Source organism: Toxorhynchites rutilus, chromosome 3 (assembly GCF_029784135.1).
Source record: "Toxorhynchites rutilus septentrionalis strain SRP chromosome 3, ASM2978413v1, whole genome shotgun sequence".
Classification (NCBI taxonomy): domain Eukaryota; kingdom Metazoa; phylum Arthropoda; class Insecta; order Diptera; family Culicidae; genus Toxorhynchites; species Toxorhynchites rutilus.
Window position 1 is genome coordinate 101,535,259 of NC_073746.1, and position 18,294 is coordinate 101,553,552.

Sequence of the window (18,294 nt, forward strand, 5' to 3'; positions counted from 1 at the left end):
TGTTTTTTTGCGTCAACGTGTGTGGCACCCATACATCGAGCTTCTTTGTGAATCCAAGCTTCTTCAAATGGTTAATAACGGTTTGATGACTTATCCCCAGCTCTTGGCCGATGCTACGGCTGCTACTATGCCGGTCTTTCTCGGCTAATTCAGCGATTTTGTCGCAATTTTCGACGACAGGCCTTCCGGAGCGTGGCGCATCTTCGACGACCTCTACACCAGAACGAAAACGTTGAAACCATCGTTGTGCGGTGGAAATGGAAACTGTATCGGGTCCATAAACTGCACAAATTTTATTGGCAGCTTGAGATGCATTTTTGCCTTTGTCATAGTAGTACTGTAAAATATGTCGGATTTTCTCTTTATTTTGCTCCATATTTGCGACACTATAACTCACGAACGACTTAACCAAACAAAACACTGTCAAGAACTATATTATAGCGCGCAAAAATACCTTTCCAACAATCTATAGTATGACTCGATACAATGAATACAACTAGAACTACGCGCTTACAACGACATCTCGCGGAAATACCGCAGGACTTTTTTGACAGCCTAATATGTATTTTTAAACTTTTTTTAAATTTTTTACACAAGAAATAGTAGTCATGTAGAAAATTTAAAAAATGAGTCCAAGATGGTAAAACTATTATTGACGAACTTTGTGGAACTTCGAATATTTATGAATTTTCGAAACATCGAATTTTTGTATGTTAACAATCAATTTTGGCCACAAATTATGAATTCTGATGTGATTGAAAACAAAAAAAAACGCTTTATTAATCTCCTTCTAAATGCAGTACATCTCGAGATATGTGAATAAAATATTTCAAATTTATTGTCTTTTTTATAGTAAGTAGGCTTTTTTAATATGTTTGTCGTGTTATATGGTAATGTTCATGAAATTTTATGAATTTGCAAGTAATTTTCAACAACTTTTCCAAATACATCATTATGGAAAAATATATATATTTAGGATTTGAAAAACATTTGAAGACATGTGGGTTGAAACTTAAAAAAATTAAAAAATATATTTTAGATATTGCAAATTATTTTTTTTTGTAAATAAAAAAAGAATAATAATTTTATATAATAATATTATATATTTTTTCACATTTTAACATCAATACTCTATAACTCTTTCTAAGACACTATTTCGGTACGACTCATAGTTTTTGAGATTTGAGATTTGAAATTAATAATCAAAGATTTCTCTAACTAAAGTCGATACGCCCTTTTCAGAAGTTACACTTGAGTCAAAAAGTTCCCAATTGTTGTGGAAAACCCATATTTCCTCCAACCCAAACGGAATACAAACTTTCATTCGAATCAAAAATACTCATGTTTTGTAATTTGTCGATTTCATTTGGAATTGCCCTTTTATTAAATGCACATTCCAAAGAAATACGTCGAATTTAACCCCTTCCCGTATTAGTTAATACGTCACAGATCAAGTTATTTCACTACTCTGCCGAGCTTTCTAGCGCCCTATGTTATGCAAGTACACCACGAGTGAGACTCGTTGTTGTACGGGAAAGGGTTAAGTTTGCCAAATTTTCGTCGTTCCACCCATTATGAACCATGATCAGGTCACTTTGAATTCTTTCTCACTAACTATAATTTTGAAACTAACTATCTTAGGGAATCCCACTTTAGAATCATGTGTGTCCGTCCAATGTTCTTTCTGTCATTCGCTGGTTCGGGCCAATCACGGAGAGCAGCTACAAATTGCACAATCTACATAAATTCAAGCTTATAAACGAATGTATAGAAAATCGAATAATCTTTCTGTCTATTCCAGACATTGATTGCTCAACTAAGAAATTTGATTATTTTAATTTTATTACTTATAATAAAATATTTTAATAATATCCTTGTGCATATTCTACGAAATTAAATTATATTTTAGCGAATCCAACAAACACTCGATTGTTTGTCTCGTTTCAGTCACTATTTCTAGAAAAACTGAAACAAAACATGCCCGACACGAGGCCACAGAAACACTGGCCGCTGCACATCGTCGCCAGGGCGCACGGCTTCGACGTAAACAAAAATATATCATAATTGTTTATAACCCCGGCTGAAGATGTGTTCGCTTAGAATATCTTGCCACTTGTTTTATATGCAAATTTCCTAAGAGACAAGCGAATAATTCAGGATAAATTGGAGAGCCTCCAAATGTTAGCCGCCCCGGGAAAGGTTATTGAACGCGAGTTTTTCGTCCTAGAAACGGTTCAATTAATGACTATCCTTTGGACAGGGTAAACATATAGCCATGCTTTAAAATGTTATAGTCATAAGATATTAGGAGTGATAATTTCATCCATTGCAGTGTTCTCGACTAGCAATGAATACCAAAATCATATCTACTGAAATAAAATGTGTTGTTTCATGATCAATTTAATCATGTGAAACAGCAATAATGTTTGGAAAATACAGTGATGCTTCAGTTTTATCACGTTTCGTTTATAACACTCTCGAGTTGATAACTGAAAATGGCTCGCTCATAAACGCTTGTCAAACGGGTGATAACGGATGTCTTTTTGCCTTAGTGATAAGAAATTGCCACCAAGAAAAGTTCGCGTTAATTGACTGTCCCAATTTATTTCGCCAACAGGGATGCGAGTTTCTAGAAATTAAAGGCAGTAAAATATGTAATAGTTTTAAGTTTCCATCAAATCTGTCTCATTGCTTTATTGTCGTACTTTATTGTGATGGATCTTAATATTTTCTATGCCATCTTTGAGTTATTTTGCATTTTTTTTTTTTTTTTTGGAAATGTATTTCGCCTTCAATTCACCAAAGGTTCTATTTCGTATATTTTATCATTCGGGAAAACAGCATCTAGTAGTTGCAATACTTCAAACAGACTGGTGAACCACACACGCCCCTCAAACCGTCCGCAATGACCGGTATAATTGAATCATATTTTGTGTAATTAAATTGCACACATCGGCAGGAGCACATCAATTAGAGGGCCTTCGAGAGCCTAAGCTGCCTAAATGAAATAAATTATACCGGAATGGGATGGCGAACGGCGACACCATCGGGTATAAAAGAAATACTAGAAATCTAGGGAGAATTTACTATCGATTCGGCTAGTGATTAGAACCAACATCAATCGGAGCAATTGAACGGTTATCCTGTGGAAAGTGGTTGTATAGTTCTAGAGGATGATGTTGTTTCCGGTAGCGGATATTAAATCCTTAAAGTGACAGTGAATAACATTGTAATTTGGTTACAGGCATTCATATTGCTGATTTGCACTCTCTGTTCGGCCCAAGATGATGGAAAGTACAGACCGCCCACCACAACAACCACCATTCGTCCCTTTCCTAGATACAGTCCGTATCGTCCGTATGATCCGTTTAATCTGAATAGATCCTCGAACGATGGTCGTTATGTGGGTCAAAATGACGGACGTTACAAAGGCAAAAATGACGGGCGCTACCGTGGAGGAAACGATGGACGGTATGTTCCGGCAAATGATGGAAGATACGTTCACGTTGATAACAAATATCAACACATCGAAGGCCCTGCTGGATCTGGTGTCAGTAATCAAGGGCCATCTGGCCCGGGCTACCAGGGTTACAAGGGCAGTGGCAACCAAGCATCGTTAGGTGCTGGTGGAACTGGTAATCAAGGATCGTCTGGAACAGGTACCCAAGGACTGACTGATTCCAACGGTCAAAAGCCAGCAGGTGGCGAGGGTAATTCTGCTTTACAAACCACTGTTCCTCCGCCTCCTCCCACACCGAGAGCTAAGCCACCGACGCCTGTACCAACGCTCGCTAGACAAGCTCAAGCGAGAATTTCTAATACGGTGAATCCTGACGGGTGGAAAATCATTCGGTTAGAGAATAATGTACGAGGCAATGGATATAACTATATGTAAGTAAATATCTATTGATATGTTAATACAGAAAAAAAACCTAGTGGATCATCTGCAGATTCGAAACACAGAATGGCATTAACGCTGAAGAGTCCGGACGAATCGAAAGTGATGCCCAAGGCGGATCGGGGCTACGTTCCAAAGGATTCTATGAATATGTTGGTGACGATGGTCAGCTGTACCGAGTAGATTATGTCGCCGATTCTAACGGATTTCTGCCACAGGGCGATCACATTCCGAAGGTACCACCAGCGATCGAAAAGCTACTGAAATATCTGGCCAATCAACCTAACTAGTGGAAAATGGGACCGAAAAGCTGGAATACAGTTCTATCGAATGTTTATTCAGCTCCATTGTTTCGTTTCATTGACTAGAATAAATATACCTACTTTCCATTTAATATCAAACGTTCATTAAAGTAAGCTTCCAAGCTCACCAGATAAATGCCTAAAGTTAGGCTTCACCGATACACCTATCGTTCAATTATTGCACGCTAAAGTGAAATTCAAAATCTGTATGATATCGTAATGCATCGAAATCCGGACACATTTTGTCAACAGCATTTCTTTGAGAGAAATTAGTTATTGATTTTTGTAGAATTTATTATTTCATTGTTATCCTATTATAATCTTAAACCAAACATCAATAATGATCAAAAGGTATTTGATTTTTTCTATGATTTCTGTTATATGAACATACTCATAGAATTATTTTCTGAATGTGCTCAACAGTTAGGTAGAACGCTTGACCCTACATTAAAGTCTATTGTGTTACGTCACATTAATTCAGCAGATGATATGGTTTTGGTATGATATTGATTATAATGATAAAGTGTTCGGACTAAAAAGCCGTCCGGATTCAAAAGCATTACGGTACTACATTTTCACCTAATGATTCATCGAAGCTGGAACTATTGAACGGCAACGCCTATCTAAACCTGCAGCCCAGAGGAGACGTCATGTGTATAGTGCCGGTGATTCATTGTGCTTAACTTAATTAATAACTGCCGTTTCCCTCAGATTATTAGAGATGCGTTTTCGATAGCCAATAGTTTCTCCTTGGAAAAGGATGCCACCTGTTTCACATTGAGTGGGATTAGCTTTGGAAGATGAGACAAATGCGATCGAGTGTCCAAGGACTACTTTTTACGATGCTTTTACGATGAATGAGCCAGGGCGGATACTTAATGGATTTTAGACATGTGTATTCTAGCTGATATTTATTAGGATCTAGGGAATTCAGTCAAAAGAAAATGTACATGTTTGAAAGATTGCATTCCGAAATTGAACGCATCTTTTCATCATTCTTCAATTTATTTTGTTATTTCTGCGTTTCTTAATTTTTCTCAATTCAAGTATAACATGCATAACAGTATAACATGCAATCAAGTTTTGTGTTTTTGATACAGTGTTTTGGGTACAGTTATTTCGCCTCGAATTCGTACCCCACCATGCAGATATTTTTTCGCTACTTTTGATAGTCGAAATCAAGTTTCCGAAACATTCTAATTAGATAATTATACAGCCATTCCATGCCAAACCGATATAGAGGTTCTCTGATTTTATTACAATTGTAGTTTTGTTCCTTTTCACAAAATATTAGACCGTTTTTATTCATTTTTTCATTAGGGCTATTTTAGGGTGGTCCTAAATATAATTTTTCCAAAAAATAACTTTTTTCAAAAATTCATAACTTTTGAACTACTGAACCGCTTCAGATAGCTGACATAATTAAAGCCAATTAGCCAGTCTTTAAAAAAATATCACATTTGGGTTGAAATTAGACTCTAGTCACATAGTCTAGAGGCATAGGAAGGCTGGAAACATGTTAACTTTGAAAAAGCATAACTCAAAAACGAAAAACAACTCAAAACAACAACCTTTCTGATTTTTGGAAATACAGGTCGGACTCGATTATCCGGAATTTTAGACTCTATTTTCCGGAGTATTTTATTTTCGATTTTCGGAAATTTTGAATAATTTGTATAATAATTCTATATTTTTATTTATTTATTATTTATGAATAATGCAAATCCAAGATGGCGGCCACTACAAAATAACGAATTACATATTTTCTCAGAACCCCATCAATATGGGTATTGTTGCGATCAACAAACGAGCACTACTCTTTAGAGCAACTTTATTTGTAATTGCTTAAAGCTAAAATTATTTGAAACATAAATATTGGTTGCGGTAAATTCACTTGATTCACTTACATTTTATAGTATAATAAGACAGCTTTTTTATCCGTCGATTAATCGATCGATCAATCCTGTATGCTTTAGCCTCTAGTTTTAATTAGAACCCTGTTACGTAGAAGTTCAGTTATTTTAATTTAGGTTATCCAATTGTAGGAATTATTTCAATGGTTTTCTAACCTACCCGAAGTTCAAATTCCTTATTCGTAGTTCAATTCACTGTTTTAGCTAGATATAATTTAATTAAGCTGTAGTTTAAGAATAGGATATAAGTAGTTACTTAATTTAATTCACATAGTCACATAAGCTACTTACAAGTATAGATTTAAGGTAAATTAAGGCACAATTTCAAATTTGCATAATATCTCTATCAAAAACAATATATTTTTCCCGTGGGCAGATGATCAATTCTCGCGTAACTTTTGAAAAGGTCCAATGTAACATTTTCGTCAACTCGAGAAAAACGTAGTTGAAGACCCGAACATTATTCCGCGAATTGTCATAAAAGCTATTAATCTTTATCACTGTTTTCACCACTAGCTGTCAAGAATAACTCCGTAAAACCAATCGTAACTATTGTTCCGTGATTTACATTGGACGTTTTGACTGCCCGCGTTTGCACATTGGACATATTACGTTGCACTATAAAAATTTGAAACTAACTAATAAACAACAATCCAAATATCAGCATTTCGTTCTAAAGACTGATTATAATTGTTACCACTCGTTGAATTGCACTGAAATCGATAACAACACCTGTAAGAAAAAAATTCCAAAACGACCGAAGTACGACTGCGAGTTGTTTTGACTGCTTTGTTACTTCGGACGTTTCGGCCGTCGGAGGAAAGTGGCGTCCGAAGTAACAGTCGGGTGCTTAAAATTCGAATCTGTACATTGGATATTTTTTGTATCGGCGACAAAAAGATGAAGAAGATAGATACGTGAACGATTGTTTTTGTAATACATTCAATGATTGAAAACTAATAGCGTGCATCCATTAACTCGATTTGTTTACATTTGTTACATAGGACCTTTTCAAAAGTAACGCGAGAATTGATGTATTGCTCTACTGTTGTTGCATTGGTTCGCTTCATCAACGAAAGCGAACCTACCGTTGTAGGAGCGAACCAATCTTCGATAAGTCGGTTACAGTGAAGGCGCTGTGGGCCGGGTTGCCGGTGCTGTGGTCGTGCGAACAGGTATCAAATGAAAGGGCTTGACTAGTAGAACACAGTTATTTATGAAAAATGCAAATCCAAGATAGCGGTCACTACAAAATGGCGGATTTCATATTTTCTCAGAACCCTACCAATATGGGTATCAAATAAAAGGAACACAGTTATTTATGAAAAATGTAAATCCAAAATGGCCGCCACCGCAAGATAGCGCCATATATATATTTTTCACAATCCCATCAATATGGGTATCACATGAAAGGGCTTGACTAGTAGAACACAGTTATTTATGAAAAATTCAAATCCAAAATGGCCGCCACCGCAAGATGGCGCCATATATATTTTTTTCACAACCCCATCAATATGGGTATCAAATGAAAGGGCTTGACTAGTAGAATACAGTTATTTATGAAAAATGCAAATCTAAGATGGCGGCCACTACAAAATGGCGGATTACCTATTTTCTCAGAACCTCATTAATATGGGTATCAAATGAAAAGGCTTGACTAGTAAAACACAGTTATTTATGAAAAATGCCCAAAAATGTATCAAAAGAAGTTCTCGACTAGTAGAACATAGCAGATAATGAAAAATCCAATTTTAAGATGGCCGCAGTCCCCAAACAACTAATTACTTTTTGGATGGTTTCAATCAGCTTGACCTGTTTCTATGTATGATTGAATGTTTGTTGGGTTGTCCCACATTAATAGAAAATTGACCCCGTTCCTGTTGAATGATTGATCTGAAATTTGGAACATACATTTCATTCTACTGTCATTATAAAACTGCGTATTCCATGATCTTGAAAAATTCAATTTGGCCGCCGCAAAAAATGTCTGAATGGCTTGATTTGGAGAATACACTACACTATGAACAACATAAATTCGAAAAGGTCTCCGCCACAAAATGGTCGACTATGTATTTTTTGCAATCCTCTCAATATTGGTATCAAATGAAATGATTTGATTAATAGAATACAGTACAGGTCGGACCCGATTAAATACAGACTCGATTATATTCAGTTTGGAATTATTTTTTTTTTATATTTCAAATATGGCTTATTTCATGAAGAAATGTAACCTTTCAACGTTAAGGTGAAGTTTAAGTGGCTATTACATGTACAGTGGGGTAAAAATCGCGATTTTTGAAGATTTTGCGTGAATTTTCACCAGGAATTGTTTATATCGACATTGCAGCCAAATTAAGAAAGATAGAAGTTGTGCGTCAAAGAACAAATTGTGGAGCGGTTAGAGAACTTCATTTTAATTGATAGAAACAATCTAGTTTAATATAAATTCTTAGGATAAAATTAATAATAACACAGAGTCAGAAACAAAAAAAAAAGTTCTGTAACTCTGTCATTGTTGAAATTCGAACATATGCGTAGGAGATTTTTTTCCATCAAATATGACCGTCTATCACCTCCTGAGAGAATGTGGATAAATTAATTTTTTTCATTTGAGAAAGGTGTTTTGTGACTTTAAGGGGATGAATCAAAAATCAAATTTCTCTTTTATTTTCAAAAAAAGAGATATACATGCAAAAAAAACAAATAAAGAAAAACAAATTGTTTTGACTCGATTATCCGGAGGATTCGTTTATCCGGAGTGAAATGAAATCAATACTCCGGATAATCGAGTCTGACCTGTATTATGTAAAAAGATCTCAGCCTCCAAGAAAAAAATTAAAATAAATACAGCGCCCTTGGTCCCGAAACCATGTAAACTAGAAAAAACAAATACAATCAAAATTAAGAAAATAAAATCCAGTTTCTTTCGAAAGTGTGATATTTTTTCAAAGAATACTAGCTCTCATTGGATTTAGTTTGATCTGTCAATCATTTGAATCGGTCCAGTAGTTAAAAAATTATGAATTTATGAAAAATGCATTTTGGGAAAAAATTTTTTTGCGGACCCTCGGTTAAATTTAAAAAATTATAACTTATAAGCGAAAAAAACATGTCTCTGATTTTTGGATACGTTATGTAAACAAACCTCAGCTTTCAAGAAAACATATGAAAAAATATATAGAGCCCTTGGTCCCGAAACCATGTAAACTATTAAAAATAAACACAATCAGTGATTACGGAAACAGAGAAGATAACCTCATTGGTTTCATTTTGATCATCTTAATTGTTTTAGTACATCAGAAGTCATGATTTTTTGAATAAAGTCATTTTTGAAAAAAGACGAAAAAGTTGATTTTTCGGACCTCCCCAAAAACCGAAATGGGTACGGTTCGAATATTCTATGATAAGTAACAAAACTGTCAATTGTAACAAAAATAGGTTCTAAGACTTTTATATCGGTATGGCATGAAATGGCTGTATAATTATCTAACTAAAATGTTTCGAAAACTTGTTTTCGATTTTCAAAAGTAGTGAAAAGAATATCTGCATGGTAGGGTACGAATTGGATTTTGGAGAAGGCGATCTGGTGATAACATCTATGAACAATTCCAAATGAAATCGACAAATGACAAAACATGAGTATTTTTGATTCGAATGAAAGTTTGTGTTCCGTTTGGGTTGCAGGAAATATGAGTTTTCCACAGCAATTGAGAACTTTTTGACTCTAGTGTAACTTTTGGAAATGGCGTATCGATTTTAGTTAGAAAAAGCTTTGATATTTTATATCTCAAAAACTATGAGTCGTACCGAAATAGTGTCTTAGAAAGAGTTATAGTTAATATACACGATGTTTCAACTTTTTTCCTATTGATGAAAAATGCACTACTTTCAATTCTTATAGTAAAAGTCGTTTGCTATTTTGAACAACAATAAGTTGAACTACAGTATTCATCGAAAACGAGGATTGAAGCGGTATGTGGACGCAGTAAATGGGCATATTGCTAAGGGTGAGCACTATGCCCCCACTTCCCCTACGTAAACTTTGACTCATTTGCGACATTTTACATAGGGTATCTTTTGGCAGGAATCAACATTCTGCAGGAAGTGCTGTTCAAAAATTCGAAATGAGCATTTTCATATTCACACTTGCGGACATATAGTGAGGGAAAAATTGACAGGTTTGTAATATACGAAGCGTAGAGGATTATCGCTCGCGAAAGGAATAATTTCGCTCTCTCTCTCAATTCATGTGTGGCTATCACACGATCAGTGTTTAAAAGAAAAATGTTTGCAAATTCTATTGCTCTTGCCAGCGAGCGCACGAAACGTTGAGATTTACTAACTCGATAATTTTTTTTGTTAAACAAAATTTTTTTGGCGATCGGTGGTTTTTTGTCTGAAAAGTCGGTTTTTGACAATTTTTTTTAGATGATTGAAAATATTGACGTGTCATGCAATTTCAAGACATTTGGCCTAAAAAAGGTACTCGGTTTAAACAAAATATTATTAGCGTGGAAATATCAGAGGATCTCTTTTAAGGTAAATTATTTCCGACCGCAAAAGGTTGAAAAACTCAAATTTTAACGTCTGCGACACTAGTAAATGAAGTCCGAATGAGCTTATATAGGGTATATTATCATGCAAGTCAACATTTCGCAGCGGGGGTCTTCGTAGCCTAATTGGTTGCGTGTCCGCTACTAAGCGAACGATCATGAGCTTATAACTCAGGGCCCTCAACTGCCCATCTTTGTGTGTTATTCTAGCTACTACGTCCACATAACAAACAGCATGTGACGGTAAATCTAGTCCCTTATCGCTCACATTACGGTCTGCTGCATCGGTACTATTGTCACGCCGAAAAATTGACATATGTATCGATATAAAAAGAATACACTTACGCCAAAAATGGCTACTGTGTAATATATAACATGAGATGAAAATATACACAAATAAAATCGGCTCCGTTACCCAAACGTATTGAGATTCGTGTTTCCTGTGCCAGAAGCGAGAATGATGAGGGGTTTCCAGAAAAAATAAACACATTTTTTAAATGAAAATGAACCAAAATTAACTAAACATTCTATGTAATGTAATAGCGAATTCTTTTCAACCCCAGTTTGGCAGGCAAAACGTTTTTTCATTCACTCAGTTCATCCTAGTTTTGCACTAGGTTCAACCCGAAAGCTGTTGGGATCGCACGGAGATGTTTCACGGGTTCGCACTTGGGTTCACAAATACAACTATACTGAATTATCAAGTTCCGAGTATTGTTTTGGAAAATCTAAAAATAAAGACCATGAAAATGGAAAACCTGCTGCTTTTGCTTTTGCATATTATTAGAATCGTACTCCACAGTATATTCGCGTAGACGGCATTAAGCTTCGTGTGCTTTCAGTGGTAGGGGAAAATAATTAAGGATTTTCAGATGGAACAAACATGCTTTTACAATAAAAATTAGGGATTAAAATTTACTTTTACATATCGAATATGTATGTTTTTTTCCGAAATTGCAAAAACATATTAAACGAAAAATGTGTCTGATGACGATTTTATATTATACTGGTAATAATTTGTGGAACAAACAGGAAATACATCGACAAATGGTTAAGTGAGTGGCAGAACTAGATGTGTTAGGTAATCAAACAATATGAAGTAGAAATTTTCATTCAAACTTTTATGATTTCACACTGCACTTGGTCCTTCTGATCCGATAGAGAATAATTTACCTCCCAAGCATCATATCGTCATCAGACGTCGACACTGTACATTTGTCATCGCAAATATAAACAAATCAGACTATATAACGCACACCAACAAACCACTTCATTCGGGAACACGAAAACGTTTTTTTACATAGGACTACGTCTTACATTAAGGGTGCCAAATCAGAAAACAGATCACGTTTTTATGAAATAAAGGTAACGTTAATAACTATTTTTGCTGCGAACGGATTTTAATGATTTGCATACCAGACGAATTTCATGCCAACTCGACTGGCCATTGACAGCACCATCTCAGATAGCAGTGAAACGTTGTGGGTGTAAAGGCATGGTCCATTTAAGCAACTTTGCATACTTGAAATATTCGAAAAAATTTACAAAAATTGATAACTTAAAAACTATGATATCTACAACATTCTTGTCAAATGATGAAATGTGGAAAATTATTTTTAAATTTTCACATAAAAATACCAAAAACTTTTTAGAAAAAAATTTCGCTTAAAAAACAGTTATTTTAATAATTAATATATTTTAATCAAAAATTAATATAATATTGTTTTTAAACTTCCCAAAAAAAAAAAAAAAAAAAATATATATATATATATATATATATATATATATATATATATATATATAAATATGAATAGCCCTTACAATTTCCAACAATTCGTCCATACATCGGAAGATGGGAACTTTTACAGGGAAAAAGTTTTGCGAACAACAACTTTTTCATGTTTTCTTTGAAAAAAATTCAACTAACCCTAATTTTGTTCAAAGTCAAGATAGCGATCTAGTGTATTCGACAATATAAGAATAAAAATGTTACGAATTAAACATTAATACTATTTTTTCATAGAAAAAAATGAAAAAGTTGTTGCTCGAACAACTCACTTATTTTTGGTTGTGCTAACGTAAGGACATTTATCACTATTCACTCGCGAGACGCGACACGGAACTAGGACACAACACTTATAATCCTTACAAATATTAAAAGGGTTAAAATTACCTTTTTCGTCGACCGGTTTCGGGCTCGATGTTGTCCATCTACTGGACGGTGTCCGACGAACAACTCTTTCCATGTAAATGTGCTCATCGTCCGATGTATGGAAAACTTGTTAGAAATTTTAAGGACTATTTACTCGTTTATCTTTTTTTTTCACGATTTTAAAAACATATGTGTTCGAGAAAAATGAATTTCAATTTTCAAAATTTTTTTTTCAATGAAATTTTTTTCCAAGAAATTCTTTGATAATTTTTAATGAAAACCTAAGTAATTTCCTACATTTCATTCTGTGACCAACTTTTTGTAGATCTTATAGTTTTAAAGTTAAGATTTTCCGAAAAAAAAGTAGAAAAAACTCAAAATTAAAAAAAAAAACCTATAAAAAAAATCTATCAGACCAACAAAATTTTAGTCAAAGAATGGAATGTAGGAAATTATTTCAACAAGATCTAAATTTTTGTCGAATACACTATATCGCTATTTTGACTTTAAACAAAATTAGGGTTGTTTTTTTTTCAAAGAAAACATGAAAAAGTTGTTGTTCGAAAAACGTTTTCCCTGTAAAAGTGCACATCTTCCGATGTATGATGCCTCTCGTTAAATACTCAGTGCAGTACAATATCGAGTCTCTCTCGTGGTGCGCTTGCATATCACAAGGCACTAAGACGCTCAGCAGAGTAGTGAAATTACTCGATGCGTGACCCATCGAAGCGTTCGTATTTGGTCCGCTCTTTTGAAAACTAAATCGGGAAGAGGTTAAAGCCATTGCTACACCTTTCTTCTGTTTATTTAATCATGCAGAAGAAGACATAGAGTCATCATGTATCATTTTTAAACACAATTCTAAATAGTTAAGACAAGACTGACAAGACTGAGTCAAATCAATCTAGCATTATCTCCTTCGTTATTACGTTGTCCGGAACATTGTTAGTAATAACTTTATAGAACTGTAAGATCGCGACTACTCAAGCTATCATAATCTGAATTACTTGGGTATACCCTTCCGATCCGAAATCATCAGCCATTGAAATTCATTTATTGCATTTTCACATAACCAAACAACATACTCGATATTATGACATTATGGACCACAATTACGCAAATTGTTAGTAGTGAGACCTACACGATAAAAACATGAATTGAGCACAAATTGATTGGACAACATACAATATTATATGAAATTAATGCCTACTATCGGTAAATGGAGAATAATTCATTTTACGCATCAACTCACATTATGAGTTAACGGCCGAATTTATGCAAAAAGATTGCTCGTTGCGTCGGGGAGGGATGAGTGGATAGTGCAATCGAAAGGAAACATACCCAATTAAATCGTCAAATTGTTAACTTTTTTTACTATATTCACTGTTCATGTTTCAAGCAAAAAAAAAATTGTGGATAAATTTCCTGTCTAATGATATATAACACAACATATGTCGCAATAATCATTTTGTGAAATATGCGTTTGAAAACTCTTAATAAATCGTTACATTTTTCGTAGAGTGACCCCCCTAGATAGAAATCAAAGACATAGTCCTATTTCAAAACAAAAATGCGTAATCCTACGTCCTAAGCGGTCGTGTTTCGGATACAACCCCTCGAATTTTTTTTTATTGCAGGGTCAGTTTGGAACTAACCCAGTTTCAAAAACGAATTTGCTAGAAATCGAACACAGAATATAGAATACAGGAATACAGGAATACAGGAAAATTTGCCCGTGGCAAATTTCATACAAGTGGTGAAAAAATCTTGAACGAAAATAGTGTCTGACAATGGCTTTGCACTAGAGAAATTAGAAATGATGCGGATACTTTACCTTTGTAATGCTACACCTAATTCCAGTGTTGACAAATTTTCAGATTTTATATTTGTTAGTTTTTATTTCGATTCTTTTCTATTCTATTCATCGTTCATAAATAGTGTTCGATGAATTTTAGTGGTAACAAACATGAAGACATATAAAGTATTAGGGAATGATTTTTATGATATAAATCAAGAAAATATAGGGGGTCTCCCTAGCCACATTGGTTGCGCGTTCGCTTACTAAGCGATCGATCGTGAGTTCAAAACTCAGGGCCCTCATTCACCATCTTTGTGTTGTTACATAATAGCAGAATAGCCACGCAACAATCATCAGCGATGGAGATCGATCCACGGTCGAAATAAGGATCGATTCATCCATACAACTGCTCTGCTTTGCAAGACACATCGGGCTGCTGTTCTATAAATAACTCAACAATGATCAATCAACTGTCTCCGCTGTCCGGTGGTCCAACTGGATAATGGAAGAACAGAAAAAATACTCTTACGCCTAAATGGCTACTGTGTGAATGTACCATATGTAATGGTATAGAAGGAATACTGGCGAATGGCAACTGTGTAATGTGCTAATTATAGATATGATAACCATGTGACATGTACACGATTAAAATTTGGCACTGTTACAGCTAAAATGCTAATGAGCCTTAAATAAATAAATGGGATAAAAAAAAAGAAAATATACCAGAAAAGGATTATTATTATTATTGCTATTGGGTAATACATTGTAGCTTTGTACATTATTGTGGGCCCTGAACAAATCTGTTGGAGTTAGAGGGGGCAGCTTTCATTTTTATGAAATCAGATTAAATACACCTGTAGAAATTCTAACTGAAATTGACACTTCAAACATGACATTTATGTTGTGTTTGGACATCACAGTACTTCAAATGTCATTTGTGATGAAAAATCGGCCCGATTTCGGAGACTAATAAAATATTATTAGAGGTCAGCTACACCTACGCCTGCATCATTTCGATTTCTGAATCATCGCAGAAAATGGTCCGCTGGCCAGCAAAATCAATTTAATCCAGCTTACAAGGATTCACAGTCGAGACCTTCCACACGGTCAGATCAGTTGGTAATAAAATATTTTCGCATCTTATTTAAACCCGATCACACACCATAAGCTGCATGATTGAACTTGTAATATGCCAATAAAAAGACGATAAAAATGAAATGTTTGAGCTATCTTCGCAGGCGAAATTTATCTTATCTCCCTAGAGCAATATATCATTGCAGTGTGAAATTAATCGTAAATAAAATCGAGAGGAAATGATTCTCATCATTTGCGACTACTGCTTGTGTAGGTTCCAGCAGCGAGTAATCGAAAGCATGTAACACCGACATCCGAATCCCAAAGTTGACGGTCAAAAATTGTCAACTTTCATACCCTTGGAGAGGTTACAGGCTCCGAAACTAATTTGGCGATATGCAATTAACCAGTCAACCAAAAATGGATGCACACCGTACATTCGAGCCTATTCAAAATCAATAGCAATTCGGAGCCGCTACTCTAGGAAGGAATTCATGTCCTCCCTGAGTAAACAAAGTGAATCTCCCATCGTAAAATGATTTTTAAATGCATATTTTTAGCTACGATTGACCATCGTCATTTTTACTTCGCTGCCGGATCAGCGCGCCGCGAAATATCCGACGACGTCACGTCACGCGTGTGATTGCTAGTAGCAGACGATTGTGCATACACGCGTCCAGTACCTATTTAATAAGAATTTTGCCGCAAGCTCAGTTTAGTTTGATTGAAATTACTAAAGAATTCAGAAGTACAGCCTCACGCAAACGTCCTCGACAGGGACGCCCGGTCCAGCCAGTGTAAGCTTCGCAGCAGTAGCAGCATCTTCCTTCAGTTAAGACTCCCACCTTCGAACCAGCGATGAAATTCGCAACGGTAGCACCTCTGGTGAGTCAAATCTAATAACTTCCAGTAATTTATATCTGTGAAGGGATCCCGAGTGTCGAGAGCTGCGTGTGTCTCCCGTTGAAAAAGACACATTCCTGACAGATTAGATTGACTACCCGTTGGAAGATGCTTTGCTCGCAACGCATGTGTGTATTGACGAAGAAAAAAGTGTAAAAATTAGCCTCCAAGTTGTGGTGAAAGATCTCTAGGAGATTTATTTTTACGAGTCGAAGGAATTTATTAGACATCGTTGAATGCAAATGTTAATCGCGGGCGCCAAGAAATGCACGGTATATGGCATCGCGGTTCGGTGAATGTGTGTGCGCGAAGTGTCGACTAATTGGACAGTGTCACCCATCCTTGGACGAATCAAGATGGGGCTGCGGAAGTGATTTGGAGAAAAACTACAGTGTAATCAGCCTTGGATACCGTTAAATGGTCTTGATGGGTTTCTTTGTATGACATTTTGCAGGTGTCAAGTGAACATGTAAAAAATCGTTTCCCTTGAAGGCGATTTTGAAGGAATCATGAGTCATTATGATTAAGAAGTTTAAATGGAACATTCACCATTAAGAATTATTAATAATAATGTGTGTAATGAACTGTGGTTCATATAAAACATCCTTGACATCTTCTATTTTTTCAGGCTAAAGCAATCCTACTTACAGCTTTTTATAATATTGGGACAGTACTTGACAATGCATCCCATTACTCTATAAGTGAATTCATTTCATTTCCAACTGTATACTTGATGTACTAACCAAATGAGATCTTAGGTGTGCAGTTGGAGCAAAAATGTTCACGAGTCATGCTGGTCTAAAAGTTTAATTGGAATATCGGTATTGGAGTATGCAATCTCAAAAGTTACAATGTTTTTTGAGCTTGTAGTAATATATTCGGTAGAAAGTGAGGACTTGATTTATTGAATATACTCGACAATAGTGAGACTGAGATTGATATATCCTCCATAAGTGTGGTGGTACACAACTTACTAAAATCTTGATAAACTTCAACGTCTGGCCTGCTTAAAAACTATGATATCTACAACATTCTTGTCAAATGATGAAATGTGGAAAATTATTTTTAAATTTTCACATAAAAATACCAAAAACTTTTTAGAAAAAAATTTCGCTTAAAAAACAGTTATTTTAATAATTAATATATTTTAATCAAAAATTAATATAATATTGTTTTTAAACTTCCCAAAAAAAAAAAAAAAAAAAATATATATATATATATATATATATATATATATATATATATATATATAAATATGAATAGCCCTTACAATTTCCAACAATTCGTCCATACATCGGAAGATGGGAACTTTTACAGGGAAAAAGTTTTGCGAACAACAACTTTTTCATGTTTTCTTTGAAAAAAATTCAACTAACCCTAATTTTGTTCAAAGTCAAGATAGCGATCTAGTGTATTCGACAATATAAGAATAAAAATGTTACGAATTAAACATTAATACTATTTTTTCATAGAAAAAAATGAAAAAGTTGTTGCTCGAACAACTCACTTATTTTTGGTTGTGCTAACGTAAGGACATTTATCACTATTCACTCGCGAGACGCGACACGGAACTAGGACACAACACTTATAATCCTTACAAATATTAAAAGGGTTAAAATTACCTTTTTCGTCGACCGGTTTCGGGCTCGATGTTGTCCATCTACTGGACGGTGTCCGACGAACAACTCTTTCCATGTAAAT

The 18,294-nt window shown here is 35.0% G+C and overlaps 1 protein-coding gene across 1 annotated transcript; it reads left to right on the top strand.

Moving 5' to 3' along the window:
* The first annotated feature begins 3,054 nt into the window (after positions 1–3,054).
* Positions 3,055–4,361, top strand: LOC129778791 (larval cuticle protein LCP-30). The gene is made up of 3 exons (XM_055785901.1): positions 3,055–3,188; positions 3,245–3,891; positions 3,951–4,361. Exons 1-3 carry the CDS (start codon positions 3,174–3,176, stop codon positions 4,186–4,188), a joined length of 900 nt encoding a protein of 299 aa, XP_055641876.1. The 5' UTR covers positions 3,055–3,173; the 3' UTR covers positions 4,189–4,361.
* Positions 4,362–18,294: the final 13,933 nt, after the last annotated feature.

What these genes read in the sequence shown, in the direction of transcription:
- LOC129778791 (XM_055785901.1), top strand. An exon ending in GGCAATGGATATAACTATAT is followed by an intron (nt 3,892 to 3,950) that starts GTAAGTAAATAT and finishes GATCATCTGCAG; the next exon opens with ATTCGAAACACAGAATGGCA.